At 51.9% G+C, this 14,326-nt stretch overlaps 1 protein-coding gene across 3 annotated transcripts in view; it reads left to right on the top strand.

Moving 5' to 3' along the window:
• Positions 1-14,326, top strand: part of PHC2 (polyhomeotic homolog 2) — a 110,735-nt gene that overhangs the window by 78,172 nt on the left and 18,237 nt on the right. For 2 of the 3 annotated variants that reach the window (XM_056122948.1, XM_056122949.1), the window contains one exon: positions 392-560. In XM_056122948.1, the coding sequence (XP_055978923.1) occupies positions 392-560 (169 nt within the window). Of the gene's footprint in view, positions 1-391; positions 561-6,968; positions 7,206-14,326 lie in introns of those variants that run through there. The other variant, XM_056122951.1, reaches the window with a different exon arrangement.

Genomic DNA, 14,326 nt, shown 5'->3' with positions numbered 1-14,326 from the left:
GGCTAAGGGCTCAAGTGCTCCCTGGGTATTCCAAGAAAAAAAAAAAAGGTAGGGGGGCTAGAACAATAGCACAGCGGGTAAGGCGTTTGCCTTGCACACGGCCAACCCGGGTTCGATTCCCAGCATCCCATATGGTCCCCCGAGCACCGCCAGGAGTAATTCCTGAGTGCATGAGCCAGAGGTAACCCCTGTGCATCGCTGGGTGTGACCCAAAACGCAAAAATAAATAAATAAATAAATAAATAAAAATTTTTAAAAAGGGGGGAGGTGGCCTCTCTCAAACCCAGGGCTGGCTAAATCCTTCAGTCTCTGCGGGCCTGCCCAAGCCTGGATGAGTCTCAGGAATGTCGAGGTGGCCCATGGTGATCCCCTGTGTCCTGTCCCCCCGCAGCCCCAGCAGTATCCTCCCGATGACTGGAAGGAGGCGGTGGCCGGGGAGAAGAGTGCGCCAGAGACTCGGTCTGGCCCATCGCCACATCAGCAAGCCATCGTCACGGCTATGTCTGGTGGCCTGCCGGTACCCAAGAGCCCCAACGTCCAGCAGCAGCCCCCGGCTCACGGTATGGCGTGGAGCAGGGCCCCTGGGGGAGGGGACACAGCAGCCGGGCCATGCCCTGGCACAGTCCACTCAGGCATGCGGGAGGACAAGCTCCAATAGGGAAGAAGGAAGTGGAAATGGAGAGAGGGAACGAGAAGAGGTGAAATGGGGGGTGAAGTGGGGAGCAGGGATCTGGAAGGGCACGCTCCAAGAGGCAGGAAGGAAGCTACAGGAGTGGAAATGGGGAGAAGAATGAGAAGAGGTGGAACCAGGGGTGAGCTCAGGGGACCCGGCAGATAGAGTAAAGGGATAAGCGAACAGGCAGAGAGCTCCAAGGGCAAGAAAACATGCCTGGTATGCACAGGCGCTGGCACCAGGGGCCTCCAGAGCATGTCCAGTGTGGCACTAATGACCTCCTAGCACCCCTGGGCCCGGCCCAAGGAGCTGGACCTCGAATGCTGGTGTAGCCTCTGACAAGCAGCATGATGCTGGGCTAGGGACTGCCCCCCACCCCACCCACTCCCATCCCCTGCTGTGCCTCTGAGTCCTCAACCTGTTCGTGGGCTGGAGCAAGAGCACAGCAGGTAGGGCACTTGGTTTGCATGCAGCACACCTAGGTTGTGGAGAAGTCCCTTGTTCCTGGGCATCCAAACAGCTGAACGGGAAAGCCACGCTGAGCACAGTCCCTTCAAAAGTGCTTCCCATGAGCTGAGCTCATTCTGAATCCCCTTCTAGCTCCCGTAGCTATTCCCTATTATCTAGCAGTATAGCCAGCTTTACTGGCGAGAATGGCCTCTGATACCAAGCAAAGCAGAGGAAGAGGACTCAGGAGGCCACTCTTGGTCATTATTCTTTGGGGGGGGGGGGGGAGGGTGCTTATACCTGGTGATGCTCAGGGCTGACTCTTGGCTCTGCACTCAGGATCACTCCAGGTGGGATTTGGAGGACCCCAAGAGGTGCTGGGGATCTAACCAAGGCTTCAGGCGAATCTTCTGCATTCTTTTCCCTTAGCCCCCTCCCCTTCCCCCCACTGCCATGCCTTCGCAGTGACCCATTTGCTTCCGTTCCACTCCCTGCCAGTGTGTGCAGCCATCTTGGCTCCAATCTCAATGATATTCTGCTCCGTGAACCACCCACGGCTCACAGAGGAGCTGCAGTCACTGGACCAAGAGAATGCTTAGCAGAAGGGAGTGCCAAGTGAAATAGGATCTAGAAACTGACAGAGCCAAGTAAAGAAGAATACGTGGGACAAAAGGGAAGTGATGAGGGACTGGAGCGATAGCACAGCGGGTAGGGCATTTGTCTTGCACGCGGCTGACCCGAGTTCGAGTCCCAGCATCCGTATGGTCCCCCAAGCACCACAAGGAATAATTCCTGGGTGCATGAGCCAGGAGTAACCCCTGTGCATCGCCGGATATGACCCAAAAAGGGGGAAAAAAAAGGTGGGGGAGGGGAAGAGATGAACTATTCGATAAGGAATGGAGGATGAGATCAATGGAAAAGAAAGCAAAAGATTGTGGAAAGAAACCATTAGAAGCATTTAGGCGGGAAGGAAACCCTGCAGTGAGAAGGGCTCCCCACCTGCAGAAGCAGCCCGTTCCATTGTGGGGTCGCCTCCTTGATAGGAAAGTCACTCTTCCAATTCAGTCTGTATCTGTGCTGGATACTTCTCTCCTGGCTGCAAGTCTACCCTGTGTGTGGTGACAGAGTCCCTCTCCCTACCGTGTTTGCAGGCGGTTCCTCTCCTCTCCCTCCCATGAAAGAGAGAAATCTCCAGGCTACACATCTAAGACTTGTTTTATTTATTTTTTACTGTGTTCTGTCGAGACCTCCCTTTCCCACCCTCCTAGTATTTCTTGTTTGGCCACATTCCACCTATTCGTTAATTCTCTTGAAGGGAATTCAGTTAATTCACTAAATGAAGCACATGAATTCCCAGTGTAAAAAGCCACTTTGTCCCCCTCGGTGGGCACTTGGACCCAACTTTATAAGTCCTTCAAAGGGCAAGACTGTTTCTTTGATCTGTAAGGTATGGGAGGGAGGAACTATATTTTATGGAACAGCGCTGATGTGCCGAACACCGAACACCGCTCTGAGTTTTTCCTTAGTCATGGGAACCATGAGATAAGCATGACTGTTCTCTGCTATTCAGAGAAGCAAAGAGAAGCCTGAAGAGGTGAGATCAGCTGGGAAGCCATGGCTCTTGTCCCCAGCCCGCCTCTCCCCACTTCTCTGGGACATTCCCCCTTGCCCCTGAACTCTCGCAGCCAGTTGGATGACAGCCTGGGGTCTACTGGGTCTCCTTCCATTCAGAAGGCTCGGCTTGGGGAAGAGGGTATTTTTCAGGTTTCTTTTTCCATAAATTGCCATCATTCTAGACCTTCTCAATCACAAACTTGTACAATTAATATTTTGAGCTAGAATAGAATTGATTCTATCTGCTAAGCCTTACTTCATGAATTTTGCCCATAGTTCTGTCCTAGCCAATAAGCAAGCAAACAAAAGCACTAGTTCACTACTCGATTAGTCCCTTTCTGCCGGGTTTTCTACATGTTTCTTTATTTCATCCTGAACTATAATACCTCTGAAGTTGGAACTTTCTCTGATTGTTCCCATTTTAAAGATTAGGAGAGGCACAGAGAGGATAAGTGGTGGGGCTGAAATTTTTCGTGTCTGAATCTTGTTATTCGTTACACAACTCCTCTACTTAACTTTATCCTATGTTAATGGATATAGCATGTTTTCTCTGTCTGACCTGGGGCTGGAGCAATAGCACAGCGGTAGGGCATTTGCCTTGCACGCAGCCAACATGGTCGACCCGAGTTCGATTCCTCCGCCCCTCTCGGAGAGCCCGGCAAGCTACTGAGAGTATCTCGCCCGCACGGCAGAGCCTGGCAAGCTCCCCGTGACGTATTCGATATGCCAAACACAGTAACAACAAAGTCTCTAATGGAGACGTTACTGGGCCCGCTTGAGCAAATCGACGAACAACGGGAGGGCCTTTGCCTTTACCTTTACCTCTGTCTGACCAAATTACTTATAGAAACGTTGACGAGGTCCCAGCTTGCGGACTCATGTATATTGCAGGTTAGTGATGACTGACATTCTTTGTCCGAGTATCTGTTATCCAACAGCCCCTAAAAGAACTGCCATTGGCCACATTCCTCCGACATCTCTATGAAGCTCTCAAAAATCTCTCTCTTACATCTAATCAAGATGACCCACAGAGCAAGCACACTGCATTGGAGGTACTGTCTCTCGAGAAAAGTAAGCTTTGCACAGTGGAAATTCTTGGCAACCACCCAGTATTTAAATGTCTATTTGCTGTCTGAATGCTCACCCTGGGCAGAGCACAAGACAATGGGGAGATAATAAGAAGAGAAATATGGTTCTCTACCATACTTCAAGCAGCTTAAACGTGAGAAATGCACAGGAAAATTAAGAAATACGTAGGAAAAGTATAGATACAAAACTGCACTGTAGCACTGTCCTCCTGTCGTTCATCAAATTTGCTGGAGCGGGCACTAGTAACGTCTCCATTGTGAGACTTGTTATTGTTTGTGGCATATCAGATACACCACGAGCAGCTTGCCAGGCTTGTTTTTACAAAACAAATATGTAAAAGTAAAATCCAAAAACCCCTAAAATGTGGTATAAGTTATAGAAGGATTATAATTACTTTGTTTTTATTAATTTTTTTGCTTTTTGGGTCACACCCGGCAACGCACAGGGGTTTACTCCTGGCTCTGCACTCAGGTATTACCCTTGGCAGTGCTCAGGGGACCATATGGGATGTTGGGAATTGAACCCGGGTCAGCCGCATGCAAGGCAAACGCCCTACCTGCCGTGCTATTGCTCCAGCCCCATTACTTTAAAAGTTAAGAGACATTCTTTGAATGCAGCCCTGGAGACCCCCAGCACAGCCAGGAATGGTCTTGGTCTCCCAGTACTATCATGGCAGCCCAGCTAATCCCCAGCACCACCAGGCATCACACAGCATCACACTCTCAGGCTCTCGTAGTCGTGTATCAAAGCACCAGTCTGGTTGGCAGAGAATACCAGTGGTGCCATTGAGCACTGCCTGAGAATCCTCCTTCTCCCCTCCCCCCACAAAAGTTAAGAGGAAAAAAATCTCCCCCTCCCCAAGTCCAAGAGAGATCTCTGAGCACAAAGCCAGGAGTAAGCCCTGAGCACCTCGGGTGTGACCCAAACACCTCTCACTGCCCAAAAATAAATAAAAGAGGAAAACTATCACTCAAATTAGCAACAAAGAGGGGAGGGATTTCAGGGAGGACTTGGCCTTGTTCTAGAGCAGGGGTTTGCATACTGCCTGGCAAGGACCAAATCACATCACATATTGGTTTTTGTGCAGCCTACAAGCTATAGAAGTTTGTACTTTCAGAATAATTTTAAAGATCCAAAAGAAGAATTCTTTTTTTTTTTCTTTTTGGGTCACACCTGGCGATGCACATGGGTTACTCCTGGCTCTGCACTCAGGAATTACTCCTGGTAGTGCTCAGGGGACCATGTGGAATGCTGGGAATCGAACCCAGGTCTCAGCCGCGTGCAAGGCAGACGCCCTACCCGCTGTGCTATTTCTCCAGCCCCTCAAAAGAAGAATTCTTTAAAGTAAAAGAAAAAAAAAACCCAAACAGGTAAAAAGAGAATGCTTCATGATATTTCATGGGAAATATCCATGAAATTCAAATTTTGGTGTCCATAAATTAAGTTAGTAGAATACAGCCACAGCTGCTCATGTTTATATTGTCTGTGGTGGGTTTTGTACTACAAAAGCAGAGTTGAGTTGTTGCAACAAACTGTAAAGTCTAAAGTGTTTTGCTGTGTCTGGTCCATTACAGGGGAGTCTCGCCCACCTCTGATTTTGAGTCTAGACTTGAAGAGGCAGGACCTCGGCCTGGGCTTGTGGAGGTGGGGGGAAAGGGAGGAGCAACCGGTGGAGGAAGGCGGGAACGCCTGGGCTGGGTGTGTTTGAGAAAAAAGACGTTGAATATTCAACCTCATAGTACCCTCCTTTACAAAACAAAATGTCAGTGTGAGGAATTCTAAAGATGGAAGGGGAGAGAAGAATGTTAATGAAAGAACATTTGGGAATTTTGAAAAATAGGGGAAAGATAGGGAGAAAGGAAATGAAGTAAACATCAAGGAATATAGAATAACTGTAAGGCTTGGGAATAGGACCGAAGATATAGCCCAGTGAACTGAGCACATGCTTTTCCGGTGGAGTCTGACACCACATGGTCCCCTGAGCAACCTGGATCCGGGAGTAGCTACTGAGCATCACCAGTTGTCACCTCCAAACCAAAGCAAAACAAGACCCAAAATAAATAAAACAGAATGTGGGAAACAGGGAAAGAAAAGCATGAAGCCCGAAAGAGAGGAAGAGCATACCTCATAAGGGAAAAAGGAGAAAAGTCAAATGTTCCTGTCTATTCCTTTGTTGTTGTTTGGGCCCACACCCTGTGGTGTTCAGGGCTTCCTCCCAGATCTGTGCTCAGGGACCACTCCTGGTGGTGCTGGGGGAACATCGCGGGGGTTGGGAAGCAAGCCCTGGCCAGCCACGTGCACGGCCAGCCCTTCATGTCTGTTTTTTATTTTTTTAATTTTCATTAGTGAAACACCGTGAGGTACAGTTGTAGACTGTTTTATGCAATCGTCAGGGTGAGATTTGTATTCTCAGAACAGGTTTTCACCCCTTCCCCCACTCCACATACACACAAGATCCTATCTACTAACTTATCTGCTAAATGGCGTGCTTCGCTGTGATCAGTTTAAATGAGCGGGATTTAGGAGACCGAACCCGCAGCGAACCTCCGCTGTGCACCGCAGGCAATGTATGCATTTCCCCCGGTCAGCCTGCGCGGCCCATCCGACGAAGAGCAGGCATTATGCCCGCTTACGGATTGCGGAATGGGTCACTTTGGTCTGCACTTAACCTCTCTGATCCTCGGTTCCCAGCGGGGGGGATAATGACTACTTGCAGGGTTGCTGCGAACCGTGAGTGCGAGTGCGTGCACGGAAGGGCTCGACACGCATGAAGCGCCCAGTGACTGGCAGTCGTCACTACTGCTCCCGCTGACCTGGCGGAGGAGGGACTCGCGCCCGAGGAGGGAAGCGGCCGCCGGCGTCCCGAAGCCGAAGCCCGCGGGTCTCTAACCGGCCGCGGGCCCGGCGGCGCCCCCGGAGCGCGCGGGGCGGGGCCGGCGCGGCCGCACAAAGAAAGCGTGCGCCGGGCTTCCACGCCGGCCCCGCCCCGCCCCGCGCCGGCCCCGCCCCCTGCAGGCCCCGCCCCGCCCGCGCAGGCCCCGCCCCGCCCGCGCAGGCCCCGCCCCCGGCGGAGGCGGCCGCGGGAGCCCTGCCGGGACGCGCCGCATTGTCTCCGCGGCGGCTGCAGCCCTCGAGCGCCCGCCGCGCGCGCGCGATCCGCCGCCGCCCGCGCCCCCGCCCCGGCCTCGCGCCCCCGCCGCCCTTTGTTGACGCCGGCCCGGGCCGGTGCGGTCGCAGGCGCCGCGGCAGCCCCGGGCCCCGGCTCGGAGGCTCCCGGCGGACAGGAGGCGGCCCGCCGGGGCCGGGGACCCCGCAGCAGGCGGCGCCCGGCCGAGGGGCTGCGTAGGCCCCGCCCGGCCAGGCCCAGCCGGGCCCTGGACAGGTCAGTGCCCGTGGCGGGGGTGGGGTTCTCGCCCGGAGGGGTCCGGGGAGCCGCGCTCGTTGCCCGGGAGCCCGGGCACCGCCCTCCCCCCCGGTGCCACTCCCGGCCCGGGCCTACGCGGGCTGCCAGGCCGTGCCCGCGCGCCGCCCCCGCCGCCCGCCCGCCCGCTCGCCAGCCCGCCCGCCGGCCGGGGGTGCCCGCGCCGCCCGCCGCGCCGGGGGGACCCGCGTGCCCCCCAGCGCCCCGCCGCGCCCGGCTCGCGGGCGCCCCCGGCCCGGGCCCGCGGCCCCGCACGCCCCTGCCCCCACCCCGCCGCCGGCCGCGGCTTCCGGGCCGGCCGTGTGCCCGGGTGGACGGTCCGCGCCGGGCGGGGCTGCTTGGCACCGCCGCACTTTATGGGAAACTACCTATTTGGAGGCCCTGCGGCCTCGCCGGAGAGTTTTGTTTTTAATCGAGTTGCGTCTCACGAGGTTTTTAATTGGTCGGGAAGGGACAGGCCGTTCCGCGCCTGCCCTCCCTGCCATTTTTAGAAGAGCGCTTTTCGCTTTTCCTCTCCTGCCCGAGGCCAGGCCCGGGGGTGGGGGTGGGGGTGCCCGCCCCCCCCCGCCCCCCCCACCGCAGCGCGCTGGATTCTTGACCTGCAAAGAATCGCCGGCCCGGGTGCGATCCCCCACACGGAAGCCCCCGTGGGAGGAATAGCTGACCCCGGGTCAGGTCGCCAGCCCCGGCCCAAGCCCCCAGCTGAACTCCCTGATCCCGTATTGTTGGCTCAGGGCTGTGCCAGGCCTGCCCTCCCCCACCCGGCCTTTGATACCTGAACAGATCTCACAGCCGACCCGCCGCCCTTCCCAGCCACTCTGCTCTCCTTACCGCTCCATCCTGAGGATGTTTCCGCGCTTGCTCCTGAGTCGCATCCAGACACACTTTTACTCTTTTACCCCCTGTCCCGACCCTCCCACCCCCCAATCACCACCCTCCTTTACAAAGCAGTGGCTGCTTTGGGGCAGACAGCCCCATCCTGGGTTTATAATCCCTTTCCATTAGCATATTGGGCCCAGAGGATCTCTTAAAGTCAAGTAAGCTACCGACCTAAATCCACCGTATGTCCCTGATTTTTCTAGGACAGCCCCCAATCTTTGCATCTTAATGTCTGTCAGCCTGAAGACTTCAGTGTTGGATTTAGAAAACCATGTCACTGACTGTCAGTTCTTGCTGGCCGGGCCTTTTGCAGGCCATTTGGCTCTGGGGCCTGATTGGGTAATCCAATTATCATTCACCTGGGACCTCTCTTGCCCTCCTGAGTCAACCCAAATGTTGGAACGGTTGGATTTCTAGGTGAGTGTGAAAATTGCAAGCTAATGTGAGGCAGGGAAGTGCAAGTGCTTCCTTGCTCTTAAATCCCTCCCTCCTGCCTTCCATCCTGCTTCAGGGCAGCCAGCCTGTGGCAGTGTCCAAGGTAAGATACTGTTTCGGTTGTAGGTCACTGAGATGTCTGACTCTTGAGGTGGCTCTACAGCTAAGTGGATTTGGCTCTGGCACCCTTAGATTTAACATGTCTCTGTTGGGCTCCTGCCATGTAGAAAACACCGTCCTAGACTCTAGAATCTAGGGTGTGAAGGTGATGCGTCCACGTAAGTCCCAGCATCTGAAACTCGAGAACTATTTGTACTTCTTTTTATTGGGGCCATACCTGCTAGTGTTCGGGCTTATTCCTGACTCTGCACTCAGGACTCACTCCTTGCAGTGCTCCCGGGACCGTCCGGGGGTGCTGGGGAATCCAACCTGGGTAGGCTGAGAGTGAGGCAAACTCCCGGCCCGCTGTTCCTCAGGCCCCCTATTACACTTGTAAGTCAGCTGGAAAACCCAGTTTCTCTTCCTGAAGTCCAGTTGCTACAGGGAAGGAACTTGGGCTTGTGGTCTGGCTCGCTCCGGAGGCCTGGCACACTCTTCAGAGGGTCCAGCAGATGGGGAATGGTGCTCTTTTTTGGCACTTGTCCTCTCCAGGCCCTCAGCATTGTGTGGACTGCCTCTCAGCATCCCCGCCCCCCACCTGTCTCCAGGCGCGTCCGTATGCCAGGAAGAATAGGTGCCACTTTCCTCCAGCCTGTCTAGAGGAAGGTGGCTCCATAGGCCCACTTGTCTGGTGCTGGTTTCTCAGGGGGCTACCTTCATTTTCATGAGCAGTCTCTCCTGTCTTCCTCCTCTGCCTTTTTAAAATTTTACTGATAATGTTGCATGTGTGGCGTTTCATCGTGTACTCAACCTCCCTGCCCGGTCCCCTCTCTTCCAGGTGCTGACTTAAATCTCGTTTCTCTTTGTCCAGCACATTCAGTACCTGTTCGTCCCTCTCCCGTTAAAGTAAGGAAGAAGCTCTAGCCCTTCCTTCAGGCCTGGCTGCAGCTCCAGCCATCGCCTCTGGACCTGTCAGTGGAGGATGACCCCCTTTGCCGGGGAGCTGTGTGGGGCCCACACCCATTGATGCTCAGGGCTTCCTTCTGGCTCTGTGCTCAGGGATCACTCCGGGCAGTAGTGCTTAGGGGAGGGGCGATACCGGGGGCAGGGGCTGCTAGGGATCAAACCCAGTTTGACCACCTGTAAGACCGGCAGATGGGGCTGAGCGGTGCCAGACATACCTTCTCTGTCACGACTTTTTTTTCCCCCCTTTTCTGTTTTTTGGGCCACACTCAGGAATTACCCCCAGTAGTGTTCAGGGGACCATATGGGCTGCTAAGGTGCAAATCCGGGTTGGCTGTGTGCAAGGCAAGCTCCTTACCCACTGTACAATGCTCCAGCCCCAAGTCACGACTTTTCACTCTAAACTGAAGGACCTGAGAACTTCTCTTCCTGCCACTGGGCCCCTCCCCCTGCCATGACCCTGTGCCTGTTACTTGCTCTGGCTCAGCCCCAGAATCCACTCTTTTTCCGACCACATCCTTTTTCCTGCCTTACTCATTTCCTGTCTTAGATGCTTTGGATCTCTTGGTTGTTCTGATCTTTCAGACAAGAGAGAATAAACCAGAAGAAGAATACATGGACAGATGTTCTTATAAAATGGAGCCCTTCTGCCTCTGCTCTAGTGTGAACATAGGTTATCTCCTGAAAGGGTCTTTCTTAGTTCAGAAACAAAACGCAGTTATTGTCTTGGAGTGAGGGGCGCTCACCTGCCTGTGCATCCATGACCTCTTCCTATCTTTTTCTACCCCCAGGTGAACGTATAACGGTGGTAACTTGACTGCTTTAGATTCATTTAAGTTTCTGTCCTTTGGACCGTGGGCCTCACACTAAGAAGTTGGTAACTATTTGCAAAATAAAGTTGACATACTTCTTCCTTTCAAAGTCCTTTGCTTCCAGGTAACTCACGGTCAGTCAGCTCACACAAACTTTAAATAGAAAGAAGCTAGGGATATACACAGAATTTTCTTTAACAGCATTGTAAATCACAGTGCCTAAGAAAAACCTGAAGGGGGAACAAAGGCTAGGCATGGGATGGTGGTGCCAGTTCTGGCAGTATTATCCTGGGTTCGTATAGTGACCAGGGCTTTCCCTTTCCTTACTGAATCGATTCAAATTTATATTAAAATTCTCCCAGCAGAGGGCCAGAGAGATAGAACAGGGGGTAGGGCTTTTGCTTACACAGAGCCGACCCGAGTTTGATCCCCACCACCTCAAGCCCTGCCAGGAGTGATCCCTGAGCACAGAGCCAGGAGTAAACCCTGAGCACTGCCAAGTGTGGCCACAAAACAAAACAAAAGTTCTCCCAGCAGTTCAGTCTCCAGACATATTTGATTGTGCCCTCGAAAGGATTCTCTCCTGAAACCGCAGTCTGCCAGCAGGGCAGTATCGGGCAGTGAGAACATGGCTCTTCCTGCCAGGCAGTTTCTCTTTTACCCATGTTGTGCCAATTTGTCCTTGGAAGGGGAAGATAATTTCTGTGCTCAGGAGGAGATCTTGAAAATGTGGTGGTAGAGGGAGAGGCTCTGGTGCTTCCCCTCCACTGAAAGCAGGGTGAAGCCATGGCTGCCTCCTGCACCCCTTCCTGAGGTGGCCTTGGTGCCAGGCCCAGAAGCCGCCCAGCGAGTTAGCACCTTGCCTGCGGGCAAACAGCCCGGTGACTGCTCAGAGCAGAGCTCCAGGCTCCCAGGGTTTCTGGTGCAAATGTTTTGATGGTATGGTTTAACCGACTATGTGAGTCTCCGGTTCAGGCTGTTCTGTTTGAATATGTTTTCTATTCAAAAATTAAAGTGTTCGTGCTGAAGAATACTTGAATTACTTATTAACTCAAGTAGATGCTGGTTTCCTTTTAAGCCTTGACTGACTTAAATTGTTTCAGCTTGAATTGCTAGCTATATCCTCATGCTGGTTTCACACATGTAAAGAGACTCAAAAGCAAACTAGCTTTAATTCATCCAACTTTATGGCATTTTGAAAATTGTTAGAAAAAAGGATCACTTATCCAAGACATCATTCTTACAGCTTCTGGGCCCCTCATCCCCCATCTGTAACAAAAGTAGCATGTAAATCTCACAGTCTAGAAATGGACTGTTTTGGTGTGAATCAAGAGTTTGTACAATTGCAGCTCAAAATGTGACAGCTCAGGGTTTGAGACCTGGGTTCAATCCCCACCACCACAGGAAATGTATAAACTTAAGAATGATTTGTGGTTGGGGGTGAGGGATGCACACCCTGTGATACTCAGAGGGGTCACTCCTGGCTCTGCTCAGGAGTGACCCCTGGCACTGCTAAGGGCACAGTTGTGATGCCAGGCAGGGATTACATTGGCATGGACTGTGGGCAGAATGAATAGTGAGAAACGACATATAATTAGTCATTGTTGCTATGAGGTTCATAGACCAGAATCCTAAACCATTAATAGCTATTTTTCTCTCTTGAAAATTATTTATAGTTAGTGAGAAAGGATGTGCTTTCTTACTTCAATTTCAAATAGTTTCTTTTACTTTGGATTAGTCCAAAAGAAGGGAATATTCTTTCTACAGCTGCCCAAAAAATGATTGCTATTAATCAGGATTGCTAGTGTTCTAAGATGAACCCAGATGTTGAAAAGAGACCCCCACTTTGCAGTTAGAACTTTTTTTAAAGCAAGTATCTGCTGCTTGGTTGGTTTTCTTTTTAGCTGTGAAAATTTATTGTAGCTTTTGAAAAGTGGCGACTCTTAGATTCCACGAAGCAATGAGCTCTTCCCCAGGAGGTCAGGAGGACCATGCTGATATCGAGTATTGAAACTGTTGGCAAGAAAATGAAGAGTTCATGACTGCTGGGAGTTATTTTTAAAGCCCTAGTTGCATAGCTGTTATGTCTCAAATACTGTATAATTATCCCTAGTTACTGATATCTTTGGCATATTTGAAGCCATCCATATGTGGCCTAAATCTTCACAACTATAATAAGGACAGTTCTAAATAATCAAAACAAACGACATTTTAAATTAAAACCAAATTATGTGAACTAAATACTTTAAAAAAAAATTTAGTTCTAGGCAGAGAGGAAGCCTCGGAGACTTTGCATGCGGGAGCCTAGATCTGATCCCCTGGCACTGTGTGGCTGTGACCCCGCATCCTAACCCCAGCACCGCCAACATTACCGGATATGCCCCTTACCCCCGCCAACAAAAAGTTAGGCCGAGGGACCAGAGAGATTGGATAGGGGATTAAGGTGCTTGTCTTGCATGAAACTATCCTGTTTGGTCCCTGGCACTGCATGTGACCCCAGAGCACTGGCAGAAGTAAGCCCTGAGCACTGCTGGGTGTGTCCCACCCCCCACCCCACCCCCCCACACACAAAATCCACAGTTCCCAACCTGCAGTAATCAGGATTGATCTGTCAGCTGATAGTAACAAAGTAGTGATTGATGGGAAGCTCAGATGGTAGTTACGGGAAGGAAGGAGGTATGTTTTCCAAAAAGTAGACATTATCAGGAGGATTGATTACAAGGTAAGTACGATCTAGCTCAGGATATAGACCAGACAACTGAGGCTTGCATTCTCCCTTCCCTGCTCTGCAACTTTCTAAGAATACTAGTGATCTTGGCAGTTGGGGAATAAATATAATTAAGCATGACATTGACCACCATGACTGTTTTTCCTTAGTGCTGATCTGAAAATAATTAGGGAATTCACTAAGTCTTTCTAGACTTACCTAGTTAACTCTCAAAAGTTCATCACCGACCAAAGCTCTTAGCATTGCAAGTGCCCATAAATTGGGGCTGGAGCTATAGTACAATGGGTAAGATGTTTGCCTTGCAGGCAGCCAACCTGGGTTTGTTCCCCAACATCCCATCTGGTCCTCCACGCACCACCAGGAGTAATTCTTGAGTGCAGAGCCAGGAGTAACCTCTGCATCGTCGGGTGTGATCCATAAAAGAAAGGAGAAAAAAAAAAACAAGTTCTTATAAATTTCCCATTCCTAAGTGGTTCTTCCTTCCATTTGTTCCAAGGTTATCTCCTTTCCAGGCTTCAGGAGTTCTTCGGCACTGTCTCTGGGATACCCTGATGCTCTGTGAGGGCATTGTAGAGAAAGGAGATGGGTGCTTGTTCTGTCCGTTGAGTAATCACTATTGTAGGTGAATTGAGGCATTTCTGTCCCGTGTCCCAGTCATTGTCAGCGTGGAGGTACGACTTCTTGCGGATGGCCGGCCTCGGGGGTGTGAGGACAGGACGCCCTTGGCCGCTTGTGAGCAGCGCGAGTGCCAGCCATGCTGGTTCTCTGCTCCGTGGGAGCCAGCGCTGCGGGAGAATCAGGGAGTCCGCTTAGGGGGAGTTTCCGGTTCTCCAGCTCTGGGGTGTTCACCCTGCCACCTGTTCCCCACTTGCAGCAGTGCTAGCTGACTTAACCCTTATTTCGGCCTCCAGAGACAGATCCTGAGCACTGCCAAGAGTGATTCCCAACTGCAGAGCCAGGAGTAACCAACCCCTGAGCATAGCCATTGTGGCCCCAAATCAAAACAAGACAAAACTACCCCGTTTTATAGTTGTGAGAACTGAGGTATCACGTGATTATGGAGTGATTTGCACAGGATTATAAACTAGGGTTTTAGACTAAAGGCTTTGAGATTCAACACCCTCCCCCCACCTTTTTTTTTTCTTTTTTGTCTCCTGCCTCTGATT

This window comes from Sorex fumeus, unplaced genomic scaffold, assembly GCF_029834395.1.
Source record: "Sorex fumeus unplaced genomic scaffold, SorFum_2.1 ptg000047l, whole genome shotgun sequence".
Lineage (NCBI taxonomy): Eukaryota > Metazoa > Chordata > Mammalia > Eulipotyphla > Soricidae > Sorex > Sorex fumeus.
The sequence above is the reverse complement of the archived record's forward strand: the minus strand, read 5'-3'. Positions and strand labels throughout refer to the sequence as shown.